At 37.2% G+C, this 17,154-nt stretch overlaps 2 protein-coding genes across 31 annotated transcripts in view; one reads left to right on the top strand and one right to left on the bottom strand.

Annotated features, from left to right (window-relative positions):
- LOC113653738 (CLIP-associating protein 1-B-like) overlaps positions 1-10,181 on the bottom strand; it is a 64,012-nt gene extending 53,831 nt beyond the window's left edge. For 11 of the 30 annotated variants that reach the window (XM_027163538.2, XM_027163595.2, XM_027163587.2 and 8 more), the window contains exons 1-2: positions 10,016-10,180; positions 5,181-5,671 (exon numbers count right to left, since the gene is read on the bottom strand). In XM_027163538.2, coding sequence (XP_027019339.1) covers positions 5,181-5,375 — 195 coding nt within the window. In that variant the 5' untranslated portion in view covers positions 5,376-5,671; positions 10,016-10,180. Of the gene's footprint in view, positions 1-5,180; positions 5,672-10,015 lie in introns of all 30 variants that reach the window. The other 19 variants (XM_027163656.2, XM_047806746.1, XM_027163731.2 and 16 more) reach the window with 5 other exon arrangements.
- Positions 10,182-13,116: 2,935 nt separating this feature from the next.
- LOC113652224 (hydroxycarboxylic acid receptor 2-like) lies at positions 13,117-14,166 on the top strand. The gene has a single exon (XM_027161163.2). The coding sequence runs from the start codon at positions 13,117-13,119 to the stop codon at positions 14,086-14,088; it is 972 nt and encodes a 323-aa protein (XP_027016964.1). The 3' UTR covers positions 14,089-14,166.
- Positions 14,167-17,154: the final 2,988 nt, after the last annotated feature.

Genomic DNA, 17,154 nt, shown 5'->3' with positions numbered 1-17,154 from the left:
ACAGAATTCTAACAATAAATAACACAAAATATCATGTAACCACTTTTCAGACACAAACTTTATTGAAGCCTGTTTTATTTTGCATTCAACATGAAGCAAGTGCAAAGAAACTATAGCATGATTGTCCAGGATGATCAGTAAAATTTACCAGCTAATTTTCTAATAAAACATCTACTAATTTTAACAGTCAGTAATAGTTTAATAACGCTTTTTTAATAAAGTTTTGTAACTCCAAATATTGACTTTCAAATGGTCAATTCTATCCTAACTGTTGGTTAATTTCTCTTTCTAACACTGTGAGATGATGTTTTCTCGCCTTTTTGTCAGGAGTCTCCGGGGTTAGTGCTTTATAACAGTCAGAAGAAGATCTGTTCAAAAAAGTTGAAGTTTTCCAAAAGTCACAGCCTTCAGGAAACATGACAAGCCGCATTATTGTCTTGTACAACTTAAAGAGAACAAACAGAGAGACCGGTTTGGGAATGTATGGGAATATAGGTGCTATAATGCAAGTAATAACAGTGACTTACTGGTCTTGTGGACATTCCTCATCACGAATGTGCATAACATCATTAAATCATCACTACTGTTGATTAAACTGAGCAATAATCTACTTCAAGGTTGTTACGATCACATCTCGTCACTTCGGGATGGGACACACTGCTAATCGTTGATTAGTTTCCTGTTACAGAGCAGCCTTATGTGTTTTATGCCTTACATGACTGATAATTATGTGCCACTACATGGATGTACTACATGGATCTCAACTAAACGTTATTTCTCCTTACTTGTAAAGCCCTTCAGAACCTTGCTCCAAAATACCTCCCAGATCATATACTCCTACACTCCCTCCTGTATTCTTCACTCTTCCTCATCATCCTCATCCTTATGTCCCGCACCTTTTTAACCACAACTGGCACTGGAGCATTTAGTTGCACCTCATCTCTGTAATTCTCTCACAGAAAACATCTGTAACATACGGTAGATTCTCTCATCACATTGAAAACACTTATTTTTTTATTTGCAACTTGTTTAATTTATATAGTGACCTTGAGTTACAATAATCCAATAAAAGACAATAAAAGACCACTGACAATAGTGGCTGTGGAAAAGACCACTGACCTCATATCTCACAGCCCACAAGTTCTGTTTCACACATAACAAAGAAGCGTATATATCTAAAATTCATGCAGGATGTGACTGCATAGGAGGATAAAGCCACACACACACACACACACACACACACAAACACACACACACACGCTGCTGTAGTGTATCTGCAGAGTCATCATGAGGTCAGTGTTGCTCAGATGACACAGCTGTAAGACAAACCCTACACAGTGACGTGATACAACAAAGCAGCTGAAAGTCTTTCATACTCAGTAAGCCACGAATGAGAGTTAGGGACAGGGTTCGATTTCTTTTTATCCCCCAACTGTGAAATATTATCTGTGTTTTATTGTTACGTTTATTCCTACATAATCCAAAACAGAATGGCACCAGTGTTTTCATGTACTGTTCTGGCAGAGCAAGCCCTTCCAGACTAAAACCTAGTCACAAAACTGTATACTGTTCATCATTCACTTCAGGATTTCACGGATTTGGATTTGGACGAGCTTACCTTTATCAGTTAGTAATTAGTGCAGACTTTACGCAGACACGTCATGTCACACACATAGCTATATTCACACATACAGATCTTCTTCACTTTACATATTCAGTGGTAGGAGTTTATAAGAAGAATCACATGCTTGCAATTTCACCAAATCAAAATCAAGCACTTTTGGCTGCAACAATCACAAAATATCACTCTGGGAAATCCTGAAGGAACTGGTTTATATACTACAAATATTGTTTTATAGAAGCCTTTATTTGCCACATATACATTACAGCACAGTGAAATTCTTTCTTCACATATCCCATCTTTGGAAGTTGGGCTCAGAGCACAGAGTCAGGCATGATACAGCACCCATGGTGGGTTAAGTGTGGGTTAATTATTTAATGTACAATTGTGCATTTGTAGTTTGTGCAAGGGCAACATATGGGTGGTCAGGTGCCCACAAAGTTGGTGTTCTAGCTGCTAGTGGTTAAGGTGTCAAACTACCAGTTGGAATGCTGTGAGTTTGAATCCCAGGTTCATCAAGCTGCTACCACTGGAGACCCTGAGCAAGGCCCCAAACCCTCCATTACCCAGTCGTATAAAAATACGACTGGATCAGGGCATGTACCAAATGCGGTAAATGTAGCTATTGCTTTATCCTGAATAATTATACCGGTGAAACCATGGAAACTGGCCAAAAACTAAACATAGGAATTTCTAAGTGCAGTGAGCGTAGAGCGATTTGAGTAACGTGAAGTGAGAAATGTGACACATCTCTGTCTCTTTCTCTCACACACTTACACACACACATCACTATATAAACACACAGAGTATGTACATCACTGAATAGCCTACAGTAAGCCTAGTTGAAGGCTTTGTAAGAAGTCAGACAGGCTTTGGCCTGTGCAAGTTTTCTTAAGCTTGAAGCTGTTCCGGTTGGTAATCCACTATACGTTCTAACTCATCTTAACAAAAATGACATTAAAGCACAGCGAACAAATCGTTTAAAACCTCATCACAAAAGCAGCACAATGCTAAGCACAAAACCCGAACAAAAAGTGAACAGTAGGTAGTTTGAGTAAATATTTCTATCTCATCTGAGAAACAATTTGTAAAGATTTAAATACGATGCAATATTTACAAAGTATCTGCTTTTAAACAGAAAGAAAAGCGCAGAAGTCTAAATCTAAGGCAACGTTTCACACTCCTAGAATACTTTCCACTGGAATTATGACACATTTTGAGGTCACACAGTTTACAAGTAAAAGCAGGTTATATACCATTTCACCAGTTAAAGCCTGACAACATACTTTACATGTTCAATTCAATTTTATTTCTACAGCACTTTAAACAATGGACATCACTAAGCCTTACAGAAATATCAAAATTTTGTATTCATTTTAAATGTATCCCTAATGAGAAATGCAGAGATGATGGTGTTGATGACAGAAAAACTCCCTTAGAGGATACGAGAAAGAAACAAGACTCAAAATCCATCCTCATCTGAGTGACATCAGATAGCGTGATTATAAACATCTTCCCTTCGAGAGCTATTAATTGCACTTTTGCACAGTTATTTAACCAGGAAATTCATCCTAGCTTCGAGTCTTTAAGTTATCTGGTCATGGATGGAGATTGTTCATGGTTATTTACAGTCCTAAGTCATCTTCATGGTTTTCTAAGTGGTTCCATCCACATTGACCACAGGTTTAACTTATAAATTAATAGACATATTTTGTTTACCTGAACGTTGTGTGTATTCCAGTTGTATACCAGGTTTTATACCAGAGAGGACTGTAAAAAGTCTGAACATGTTGTTGTTCAAAGATGACAGACACGTATCAGAAAAAGAGGCATTTTTGCAATTCATACAATATATATGAATAATATTTAAGGCACAATAACTAATCAATATGGCAGAGGACGCATATTGTTGCCAGTGATTATGTAGTACACCGTCCGAAATAGATAGGCGGTTAGCTAAATTGTGGTTTGTCAGTGGAAAACAAAGCACAAGAGGCAGCTTTTATTTTGTCACATATACAGTACATTGAAATTCCTTCTTCACATATCCCAATTTTGGTGGATGGGATCAGAGCACAGGGTCAGCCATGTTACAGCACCCCTGGAGAACTGAGGGTTAAGGGCCTTTCTCAAGGGCCCAACAGCTGCAGCTTGGCAGTGCTGGGGATTGAACTCCAATCCTCTGATCAATAACCCAGAGCCTTAACCGCTTGAGCCACCACTGGCCCGCGAATGTAACTTCAATGTCTCAAATCCCTCCCTCACCATGTGTTCACACAAGAAAGCAATGAAATGAAAGATGTGATGCAACAAAGCCAAAACTGGCCCAAGTTATCCCAGGGAACCGAAGCCATACTGTAGCTTGTGTGGTCTGTTGTTTCGTCAGTTCCTCACTCCCAGCTGAATTAGTTTTTGTACACTGTTTACTCTGCACTGTTTAACCTTTTCTTAAGAGCAATAATGAACAAATGTACAACTTGAAAGGAAGTAGCACAGGTCTCTGGTGCACACTGACAAAAAACACATCCGTTTCCTACTTTTGTACAATCTAACTACTGATGTATGGATGGGACAGCAGCCTAGATATTAACGATTAAAACTGTTTTATTCCTTACTAATATGTAAGATTTTGATCAGGATTTTGATAGTAACATGTCTGCAATCCACACCATATATTGATATATGGCTGATTCTATCAACAGTACATAACATTTTTTTCCTTTTTAACATTTTCCCCAGGAATTTCAAAACACATTCTATAACACAAAACCATGATGTACATCCATCCAGCCATCTGTTGTATCACTTATCCTACACAACCCATTACAGACACACTCACAACCATCTTAATGATCAATTGCTTGGCTGTATAAAATGAGATTAAAACGTGGAAAAGAGCGTCTGCCAAATGACGTAAATGTATAAAATGGGAGGTTTCTGTCAGAAAGGCTATCCGGCTTAAAGCCTGTGCCAAAAAATACAACATGTGGATCGACCAAGAGCAAGGAGCTGCTGAGGACATGATGTTGTGCCACAATTAAGGAATTAAATATAATGATAAATCATCAATAAATCTTCAGTGTTGTGATGCAAAGCGCTGTTCTCACCCCGATGCGATTCTTTTCCAATAAAACCACCACCTGAAGCTTTTGATTCCTTTAACTCTAAAGCAATTTGCCAATGGTTTTTGTTATTTTTATTAACCACATTTTGTGTTTTATTTATAAATAAATAATTTAATCAACTCCTGAAGCAAGAACTCTTTAAACAGCACTAAGAGCCCTAAAACTGTCCATGAGACAAGAAGATTGGCTAGACTGCAAAGCCCCAGTCTCTAAGTATGTAAGTGAACTGCGTGTTCCCTTTCCAGGAATAAAAGTAGGTGCTCTTATCGCCTAAATCAATACCCATTTACATCTTAAACATCTGCTGCATTTCTGCTGAGGTGTGATATTCAAATACAGCGAATCACTTAGCCACGTCTGCCAACATATGCAGTCATCTGGTTTACAAGACGCTCAAATGACAATTTTTAATAAAGCATAATTATTTTATTCACCTTGAAGTTGCTCGAGTTGACCCACGAAGTAGCCAAGCCGTCCACCATCTTGTCCAGCATGGTCTGATCATGCTCCAGGTCATGTGACCTCTGCCTGTCCAAAACATAGTCTATGATCTCTTGTCCGACCTGGAGTCGCCGTCCCAGGTCTTTCTGCATCACCTGTTCCACAATATATTCCATACTGGCCTCCATGTTTCATTAAGATCAAACCAGTTACAGACCAGAAAGCGCATAAAAAATGGCAACCAGACGCAGTGATCAGTAAAAGTGATGACGTGTGACGAGTGCAAAAACAGCCCTTTATTTCAAAAAGGTTCTCCCTTTATTTACAAGCCGGTGGCATGTGGGAAGCATGTGTGAGCTATTACAGAAAATAGTTCAAACGCTGGCTACGGAAAGACTTCAGGGATTCGACTGCAGTTGGAGAACGACGGTGATGTCGGTTCCCGCATTCTCTTGAAGATCCACTCACAGTCCTCCGAGGAAAACTGAAACAGAGTGTGCAATGGATCACAGTTTAGACGGACGAAGTATACAAAAAGCTTTTTTGAAAGCAGTTTCCAGCATATCTTCAAATCCAAATTGTCCTGGTCACATACACAATCACATACTATAGGGCATGCAGGGAAATTATTGTTTGACTGTCCTTGACATAAAATTAGAATCAAACAGATTAAAAATAGACTTGGAATAGAATTGCAACAAAAATACAACTGCACAGGTAGAGAATGGAAAAAATATATATAAACATATTTAAAAGATTATTAGGATATAAATACAATATGACATGAATACAGTGCAAAAGTAGGCAATTTTAGTGCAATATATTTTGTGTAAAAAAAAAACCTGAGGATTTGTTGTGTATAAAACACGATGTACAAATCTATAAATGTACAGTAATGTGTTATGTTATGGACACCAAAGTATGTACAGTTAAAAATGAATACAACCAACACATACATTGGGTGTTGTATTTATTAATAAGCATCACATACAAAAACCCATTTGGAATAAATAATAACTTGCAGTGTTGGCTATAAATGAGTAATACAACTAAAGTAACAGTTTATTCACAGGAGATCATACAGTTGAAGGAAAACATAGCCTCACGCCGATAACGAACAGACTAATTAATCATTTAGATGTTGATTTCTGTAAGAAGTCATTTGTTTAAGAAGGAGCCTGCGATGTCAGCACTTTGCAGCAGACGGAAGGTTTTCCACCTGGAAAGTGTTCATGACAGATAACTTGTCACTCTCAGTTTTTGACAAATGGCTTTTTTTTTAAATTATTATTTTTAATTACTTTACCTGTGGGGGGGGGGGGGGGTACTGAGCTGTTAAAACACAACAGAATCTACCTTGTCCTATGGATGTTCCACAACATTAAAATGTGACCATAAGAAGATAAACAGTACAAGTACCATGCAGTGCAGGACCAAAAATCCAGGAGGTGGAGTCTGACCTGATCCAGCTTCACCTACCTGGGCAAAGCCAAACCAAGTCCAGAAGGTAGAGACAACTTTAAAGTAAAGTTAGTGTTTTAAGGCTGAATAAATATGGCTGTTGATCCGTGTAGGTTAGGTTTAGGTTTATATGAGAAGTTAGGTCAGGTCAAATTCTACAGCCTGCTCATTTAAAAGATTTTTTAAACCATTTTAACCTTCCTCTTGTGTTAGCTTTCTGTTACCATCTCTTATGTTAACGGGTCGGTTTTGACCCGTGTCTTAAAACAGTCATAAAATAGCCTCAAAACAATTATTTATCATCAGATTTGTTTCCTACCTTTTAGATACCATGTTAGGTTTCCTTATCCATAAAAAGATTGGTTTTAATATTTTTGGTGTGTCCCCTGGGCCTTTCTTTTGACAGCATACTTTTCGTTTTTAATTCCAAAAAGTGGTAAAATTAACCTCAAGAGAATTACATAAATAAATGAAAGATTGTTATGTTTCCTGACTCTTACAGATGAGTATTAGGACACATCTCTTAAATAAATTTGTTTTATACATTTTTTGTTTTATATATTTTTTTTAATTTTATTAACTATTGTAACATCTATGGTGTTACGGGTCAATTTTGACCCATATATTTTTTTTAAAAATAGAACATTAATACAAATACAAAATGAAAAGCAGAACAAGTAATGATACAAAATATAGATTTGCAAGGTCAAACACACAACAACCAATCAAGCAAATCAAACCAATAGAAATCTATTACTACTAAATCCAAAAAAGTCTGTGTGCAAAAACATGCATGAGTATGTGTGTGTTTTTAGATGCATGTGTGGTCATTCACTGGCATGTCTAGGTGGCAGTCAGCTTGTCCAGGTTGTCCACCTCTACAGTACATTGTTTTTATTATAGTCCAGGATTAATATGGGCTTTTTGTCACTTCGTGATGAGACAGCAGAATCTTTGTGAAAAGTGGACATAGTGTAAGTACAACACTCCGTTTTTTTTTTGGACAACATGAAACAACAGTGGTGGTGTCTGTAAAAGTGAATTTTGAAGAAAGAGGAGCCCTGTGCTTCACCTGCAAAATTTCAATGGGCAACTCAGTTTTATTCACTCACTCACTCTCATTTTCTACCGTTTACCCAACTACCATGGGTCATGGGGAGCCTGTGCCTATTCCAGGCGTCATCGAGCATCAAGGCAGGATACACCCTGGATGGAGTGCCAACCCATCACAGGGCACACACACACACACACTACGGACAATTTTCAAGAGCTGCCAATCAACCTACCATGCATGTCTTTGGACCGGGGGAGGAAACCGGAGTACCCGGAGGAAACCCTGGAGGCATGGGGAGAACATGCAAACTCCACAGGTGTGAGGCGAACGTGCTAACCACTAAGCCACCATGCCCCAACTCAGGTTTTTTTTATTTTTTTTATTGTGCCCACCATGGTAAGTTTCCTTCTAAGAAGTTCTTGTCCAAGGTCATAGCTGGTAAAAAATTGTCACACGTGATATTGTGATTCCGCAGTCCAGTAGTCATTTCAAGGACTACACATTTTCGTTGTTTTTTCTCAGGGATGCCACTCACAGTGTAAATCTGTAGATTTTTAAGACGTTTGCTGCCATGAAAATCAGGAGGTACTGAGCTTCAATATATGTTACTTCAGCACTGGCAACCACCTCATCAGACTCATTAAATGTGTCTGTCTTCCGTTGATATTTTACATCATCTTCATCATCAGAAACATGCTTGTCCATATCACTATGCTGTTCTCTGTCCTCTGCCTCATTTTCAGCAAAGATATGATCCAGAGCTTGGCTTGTCGTAAATTGTCTTTTCATTTTCGCATGCTCCAAGATGGCGATGTGTACTCTGCAAGTCACTAACTCCAAACTGAATTGGTCTTATGCATGCCTTAGGTGTCTGGACGTATACGTCTTTGTTTGTTTCTTTTGTTTGTTCAGGGAAGGGGACAAACGGGCAAAGAGAGAAGCCCCTAACTAAAGCTCACAGGTTTGGAAAAGAAGCTAGCTGTCAGTGGGCTGTTGGCTGACATTGTTAGTGAGCTGACAGCGTGTTTATGATTTCAGATTTGACAATATTTATAGTATTATAATATTATATTATAACTGGGTCAAAACTGACCCTAACTACACAAAGGTCATAATTTTCACCAGAGCATTTTAAAATTTAGTAAAAAAAAAAATTTTTTTTTAATTTTGTTTAAATTGAGGTTCCTGACAAAGTCAAAAAGCCTTGATACAATTAACAAATTTATGTGGTACTTTTAAGCATTTAAAACCTAAAAACGGGTCAGTTCTGACCCTAACACAAGAGGAAGGTTAAAGAAACAAAACATTTTAATCTCTGGGGTATTAAAAAAACTGAAAAACCCCAAGACATGCTGTTATTGGGAAATAATCACCTTCAGGTACAACATTACTGCCCCAGTCATTATTTCCATGTAACAACACAAACTGTTGTGTTTTATTCCTTATCTGGAACTAGAGGAAAGTTAACCATATTTCTTTAATATTATCAAAAACATCTTTCCCAGTTTACCAGATCGACAACAAAATTAGTAATTTACTACTGAGCTCAGAAACAAAACTTTGAAATGACTGAATAAAGAAAAAAAAGGACCTTTAAATCTCACTGAATTTTAATATAAATCTGGACACAGCTGTCTACAGGAGAAAGAAACTGCTCAGGTCTTAATTAAGGAGTTTGGCTAAATAAGTGTAAAAGCAGAATAAAATGGTCTGTGTCTCAGAACACAAGCATGCTGTGATGTAAACAAACACACTGGACTCATAAAACCTCAATAGTTCACTCGTGAAAACAGATTATTTGCATTTAAGCAGGTTATAATTACATTTACATGGAATACATTTCCTACAATCTGCACCTGAAAATGCACATCAGGCTTAGCAAAGTTGATTCCTTAATAAAAAAAAATAATAAATAAAAAAAATCACCAGGCATTTGATTTAAATGCAATTCAGGTTTGTTTCTTGTAAACATTCTTAATAAATGCAGCTGATGAACCCATGATATGTTGTATTTATTGAAGTTTATTATAAAGCCCAATACCTGTTGTGATCGTTTTACAGTTAAATGCAATACTCAGAAACAAACTGCCTGGTTGTTGTTAGACATTTGCAATAGTAAGAATTCATGCAGGTAGCTGCAGAGAGAGGATGGCTAGCTAACTTGCTAGCTAGCTGCAGAAAATAACTATTTTCATTGGTTAGCTTTGTTTCGGCTAACTTGAAAAAGCATTTCTTACAGTGTTAACGGACCGAATCAGTTTCTTCTACTGTAGAAAAAGGAGAACAGATGATACATGCTGTAAATATACATACCTGCCATGTCAGTCTGCACTGAGCATCACTGGGTTTGTTGATTATCAGATATTTCTGCAGCAAGCAGCGGGTTTCATCTCCGCCCCAAAAGCGCCCGTTTGGCATAAAGACTAAATTGCGCATGCGCCAGTAGTAGCGCGTTTGCACGCGTTATTTTTTCCAACAGAACTGGCGCAAACCCCGCCTCCTGTTTTACTATTAGCTGCAAGGCAGATTTTTTTTACCTACAGACAGGCTTGCTGCTGATTGGACAGTTCATCGCTTTGTGAATATGAATGAGCCAATCATAGCAAACACTTCGAAACCTTTAAATACTGTATACTAGCTTATGAAACAATGCCCTCTACCGCCAGAAAAGGTTTAGGCATCTATGTGAATTATATATGTATTTTATATATATAGTGTAAAAGTCAGTCACCCAGTCAATAAAAGTATGAAGGCTGTGTAAGTGAAAGCAAGTTACTATATAATAGTATACAGTATATAATATAATATGGTTATATATTATATTTATAATCATGGTGGTGTCTCCTGAGAAATATCTTGACTGCAAGCTTTTCAGATCTGTTTACCAAAGAACAGTTGGGTGAAATCTGACATGGGTGTGCATGACCAAACCACCCAGGATGAGGAGTTCATATACTTTATAACATACTGACATAGACTAATGTACAAAAATTTATACAGTCCTACCCTCACAATAAACAGGGATTGAATATAATTAGGACAAAATTTTAAGTTTTAAATTTTAAGACTAGATGTTTAATGACTGTAACAAGTAGAGCTTCCTGAATTTTTGGGTTTTTTTTTTTCTTTTTACCAAAACTCCAAAAGAGGGGGGTGGGGGTGGGGGGGTTGTTGTTTCCTTATTTATGTCCTTAGTTACAGATATTAAGGTTTTTGTTAGATTTTGGTGTGTTAACTAGATTCATCATTTCAAGGTTAGAAAGACGTGTGTGTGTGTGTGTGTGTGTGTGTGTGTGTGTGTGTGTGTGTGTGTGTGTGTGTGTGTGTGTGTGTGTGTGTGTGTGTGTGTGTGTGTGTGTGTGTGTGTGTGTGTGATACTTTGGGATGTACTGGTACAACATCCAGAATGATTTCAACCTAGAGATGATTAAATAAGACGTATCAAGAATAAGGAGTTTGTTTTGAACAGTTTGCCTTTTTCAGGTTGGATCAGCATTTTATTGATAGTGTGTCCAAGCAAAAAATAATATAGCTCCTTTATAAGTTTAAGACAGCTCCTTATAAGACATCAGATTTTAGTTTCAACCACATAATTTCCTTTGCTGATTAGTAAGTAGACCGTAGCGGTTAGGAAGGTGCCAACCATACCATGTTATGAATTTAAATAAAAATGTGGAAATATTTTGGCTTGAGTTGTTGCTAGTAGGCACTGGAGCAATTATATTACGAATATGCAAATATGACCAAATTTGTGGTCTGCAACTGGATAAGACATGAGTTTCAAATTTCAGTAACATCATTGCAGAGATATCTCATTTCTAACACATCTAATTTAACTAAATGTGAGCTAAATATTAAGTTCTTCATTATCTAATTCATTGAAAACCCCTATAATTGTATTGTCTTCAATGTCTATCAGATAGTGATGTGTAATCTTCAGAGTTTTCAAGAATGTAGTTAAAACATTAAAATGCCTTCAGTAAATGTAAGTATGACTTAAAAACTAAAGATATGATGGCAGTTTCACTGGCAGTCATACTTTAAAATACCATAACGTTACGATATGTGTATAAATATTTATTATTCCCCATTTTCCAATCAATTTTTCAATCAATCAAGTCTTTTAAATTTTGTTTCTGCCTTTAAGACTTTGTACCAACATATGGACAAACATGTGGACATCTGACCATCACATCCATATGTGGTTCTTCTCCAAACTGCACCAAAAAGATGTAAGCACACAGCTGTCTGTAGATTTTATGATGTATGGGTTAGAGACTGCAGTGAGGAAAAGACATGAGGCAGAGATGGAGGTAGCAGAGATGAGGATGTTGAGGTTCTCTTTAGGAGTGACGAGGATGGACAGTATTAGGAAAGGGCACATCAGAGGGACAGCTCAGGTTGGCAGTTTTGGGGACACGGTCAGAAAGGATAGATTGAGATGGTTTGGACATGTACAAAGGAGGGAGATGGTTATATTGGTAGAAGGATGTTGGAGATGGAGCTGCCAGGTAAGAGGTCAAGAGGAAGACCAAAGAGAAGATATATGAATGTGTTAAATGAGGACATGAAAGTAATTTGTGTGAGAGTAGAGGATACCGAGGATAGAGTTAGCTGGAAACAGATGATTCCCTGTGGCCACCCATAACGGGAAAAGCCAAAAGTAGAAGAGGTAGAAGAAGCTGTAGCATTAAAATTTCCTTTCTTTGTAACCAAGTTGCCCAAACCTGTTCCAGCATGACAATGCCCAAACCAAAAATTATAAAGACATGGTTTGCCAAGGATGGTGTGATAACCTTGTGTGGCATGCATAGATCCCTGCCCTCAGCCATGCTGAACACCTTTGGGATGAACAGAAATGCAGACTGCAGACTGCATGCCTCTTGTGGCTGAATGAACACAAAATCATTACAACCACGTTGCAAAATCTATTGGAATAAACAATTGGAAAATCTTTCCGGAAGCGTGAAAATGCCTGCCCATGCCTCCTTCTTCTCCTCTTCTAGATTTTATTTTAAACACTGTGTATTGTGTTTTTGATCAGTTCAGTTAAGAATTAAATTAGTGACCAGGACACATGCACATATTTTAGATGTACAAACTGTAGTTGTGATATGTGTATGAATGCCTTCTCTTCTCAAAATTACTCTGAATACCGAAATTAGGAAAAATGCTAGCCACATTTATAGTTAATATGTATATATGTGTTTTACTAATGCCATGTTCCACCAAGGAAGAGTGCTGCAAACCACAGTGCATGGTGTCTTCCTCATTATCATTTTAAATTATAATGTGGGTAAAGAGTGGCAAGTTGTTTGACGTTCTGTTCACCCAGTAATTTGCATATGGCTGTAGAATAAAAAAGCACTCTAGGGTAAAGAGTTCCAAAGTCCATTTGCATCAATACTGCCAACATGTCAAACTCCTCTGTTTGTTGTGCTTTTGAGCCCACTGTCTTACACCAATATCTACCCACTGTTCTTATCACAGAATTCATTTTTGGTCTCACGGGGAATGTCCTGGTTATCGCCATGTTTGCTTTACACATGGAAAGCTGGAAGCCAAATTCCATCTACCTGGCACATCTGGCTGTGGCTGACTCAGTGGTGCTGGGCTGTCTGCTATTCAGAGCAGACTACTACAGCAGGAAACAAAACTGGATCTTCGGAGACGCCTTCTGCCGCATCCTGCTCTTCCTCCTGGCAGCCAACAGGGCCGCTGGCATCTTCTTCCTCACCGCTGTGGCTGTGGACCGCTACCTGAAGATTGTGCACCCATTACACCGCATAAATCGGATGAATCTGAGTTACGCCATGTGGGTCTCTGTAGGTCTCTGGATTATGGTTATACTTTTGACAGGTCAGTTATTGGGCTCACCGCACTTTTTTAAGTTCGGCAATCGCACCCAGTGTGAGAGCTTCAACATATGCTTGGATAACAATCCACTATCAATCTGGAGCAATGCCTTCTATGTGATCCAGTTCTGCGTGCCAGGCAGCATCATCATCTTCTGCACAGCCTGCATTACATGGCAGCTGAAAACCAAGACCATGGACACCACAGGCAAAATCAAGAGGGCAGTCCAGTTCATTTTTGTTGTCGCTATGGTCTTCCTCATCTGCTTCTTTCCAAGCACTGTCTCACGGGTTGCTGTTTGGGTCCTGAAGATCTGGTACAATGAGTGTTCACACTACAGTGAGGCAAATCTGGCATTTTATACTTCAGTCTGCTTCACCTATTTGAATAGCATGCTAAATCCTCTGGTTTACTACTTTTCCACTCCTGCATTCAGTGGCATCTTACAGAAACTTTACAGAAGACTCACAGGACAAAAGGAAGAGCTACCTTCAGGGAAAAACACTGTGTCTACAGTAACAAGCGAATAAAGTAGATTTAAGCAAAGTGTGTGAAAAATGCCAAGACCTGATAGGTGCATTTTGTTATAGTGATAATTAAAATTTAAATATGGTGTATAAATGTCAAACGTTCATTGTTCAATTTGCATAAAGACAAAATAATAATAATAATAATAATAATAATAATAATAATAATAATAATAATAATAATAATAATAATTTTGTGGGAGAGAATAAATGGTAGAAATAATAACTCTATAAAGCATTACATTTAAATTAAAAACAAATTCTGGTTGAGTTGAGCATCATGTGGCATCTGAATTCATATTCACTTGCAAAGTGTCTGATTGCATGGCAAGCTAAGCATCAATGAGGCAGTTTGCATATCTTGTAATTTATGTAAACATTATTATTATTATTATTATTATTATTATTATTATTATTATTATTATTATTATTATTATTATTGAACTATGAATTTAGTTAACTATGCACCACTTGTGAAAGTCTGATCATTTTATAGTGTGCTTATTAACTCTGTAAAAGCATGTAAACAAAAATTGTAATCCACCAACTTTGTTGAAAAAAAAAATAGCTGTAATATTACACATAAATTTGTGCTTATTTAACATTGAGTCCAATTTGTAGTTGTTCTTTCTCCTGCTCTGTGTTTGAGGTCACCACAGCAAATCATCTGCTGCGCATATTTGATTTTGGCACAGGTTTTACGCCGGATGCCCTTCCTGATACAACCCTCCCTTTTTATCCAGGCTTGGGATCGGCACTGAGAGTTAACCCCTCAGTGGCTGGGTAAGCTCCCTGGCCAGGAATTGACCCTGGAGCACCAGGGCGCCCGAGTACAACTTGTTTAGTGTGAGTGTTAAAGTAATAATCTGTCCACTCTATGAATGTGCAGCAACACTACAATCTACTTGTGCAGGACAATATTCTTTGCTTCTCTAAGTATTCTTGTGTAATAAATTGAAATCAGTTCCAGTGGAAGAAAAATAATCTTGTTTAAGACTTTACTAAGTTTATAATGCATGCGTCATACTATACATTATATATTAGAATGTAAAGAGTTATAAGCTTTCATTTAAAATTGACAATTTGCTGTTTCATTCTTGTCTCATGAAAAGACCCATTAAACTGTTTATTACCTCAATCTGTGCAGGGCATCTCTGATGTGTGTGTGTGTGTGTGTGTGTGTGTGTGTGTGTGTGTGTGTGTGTGTGTGTGTGTGTGTGTGTGTGTGTGTGTGTGTGTGTGTGTGTGTGTGTGTGTGTGTGTATTCTGGAAATAGAAGATTACTCATGGTTCATTTTAAAAATGAAACAATATTTAAATTATTGATCTAACATGGAATTAAATTAGCATTTGTTCTTTTGTAATTTTTCGAAAGCTATTGAAATTTAGATTAAAAATAATGATTATTACTTGTATTACACTTGTATACTCAGTGTAACAGAGCATTCTTAGAAGCTGGAGAACAGTTTACATCATTCTCTGTGATTTTAATGAAAATAATCAGTGGAAAATAATTGCTTAAATAACATATATTAAATATAGTGGGCCACATTCAAAATCTAGGATAATATAAAAATAATTATTTTATTATTATTGTTTTATTTTTTAAACATTAAATGTTTAAAAATTAAATATTCAACATCTTTATTATTAGGTCCCTATTTAAATGCAAGCAAATTAGTGATATTGACCACGTTATCTGCCAAATCTCTATTAAAGCACATGTTCAGATGGATTTGATCTAAAATGATATATATATTTTTTCTGCAATCTTGTAAAGTCTTGTAACTTTTAGACCCCACTGTATGTACTGAACACCTGACACTGTAGAACCCATTATTTTATATCTCTTTAGGGCATTGATATAGCAATTAGAATGTTATTGTAATGAAAAAAAACAAAATCAAGGGTGGCACAAAGAAGTTTCCAGGTTCTCTAGCTTCCTCCCACCTTATAAAAAAACTACCAGTATGTAGACTGGTGACTCTAAATTATCTCTAGGTATGTATATGTGTGATAGACTGACTTTTTTTTAAAGATAAAATTATGATTTGCATTTTCTAACCCAGATATGACTTTTAATGACAACTTGCAGTGAACCTTCACCTCTGATAGGTCATCTCTTCACAAGACATTAAACATCAGTTCCAACCAAATAATTTCCTTTGCTGATTAGGTAAGCAGACCATAGCAATAAGGAAGATACTCACCACACGATACTATGAATAATTCAAATGAAAATGTGGTAATATTTCACCTTGAGATGTCATTTATAAGCAGTGGTGCTATTCAATTATGAATATGCAAAAATGGCAAGATCTTATGAAACTGAATAAGAGGAGTGTCACACTGCAGAGTTTAGCACCCTACCTCATTCATCACCAATAAAATGATTAGTCACATGTACAATTGTTTATTGCTTATATAGTGAACAGGAACAGTTAGTTAGGCTTTGTTTTATGATGTTTTGTGGTTGAATATGAGCAGATCATTTAGTCCTATACACTTCACAATTCATGCGTCTGCTTTTCTCAGCACTCACATCATCAGTAACAACACAGGGAACCAATGCAATGGCAGCCATACATATGCCCATGACATAAAATAAGATGGTTGATCTCTAACCTTTTATATCTTATGGAAGCTATAGGCCTTTAATTTAAAATGATGACTGATAACGTTCATTCCTGGGTATCTCCAAAGAATCTTCACAGCTCAGATAGGAGATGCCATTCTCTTTAATGAAATTCCATTTGGAGTTCGGGAACTTATTCGCCCATTAGTCAGAAACACAAAACTATTTATTACATTGAGAATACCATCCCCACAATGAGGCTATAACACATGGTGAGCAGCAGCATCTAAGATCAATGTGTTGTTTAGTAAGCAAATTCATAAAATCATCATCTTAGCCCATAGCAATGGTCAATGCACAGACAGGCAGAAGCAAACAAGGATAAGTGATAATCAAAAAGTAAACATGGGTAAGGATCTAAACATCTCATGGAAGATGTGAGATTGAATCCAAGGACCACCATGCTGTCACTGCTGTCAAGGGGCAGTTGGCAC

The sequence above is a fragment of the Tachysurus fulvidraco genome, chromosome 2 (genome assembly GCF_022655615.1).
Source record: "Tachysurus fulvidraco isolate hzauxx_2018 chromosome 2, HZAU_PFXX_2.0, whole genome shotgun sequence".
In the NCBI taxonomy this organism is placed as follows: Eukaryota; Metazoa; Chordata; class Actinopteri; order Siluriformes; family Bagridae; genus Tachysurus; species Tachysurus fulvidraco.
Note: the sequence above shows the minus strand (reverse complement) of the source record. Positions and strands in the feature narration are given on the sequence as shown.

Excerpts from the sequence above, each read along its gene's own strand:
- LOC113652224 (XM_027161163.2), top strand. The coding sequence starts at position 13,117 with ATGTCAAACTCCTCTGTTTGTTGTGCTTTTGAGCCCACTGTCTTACAC.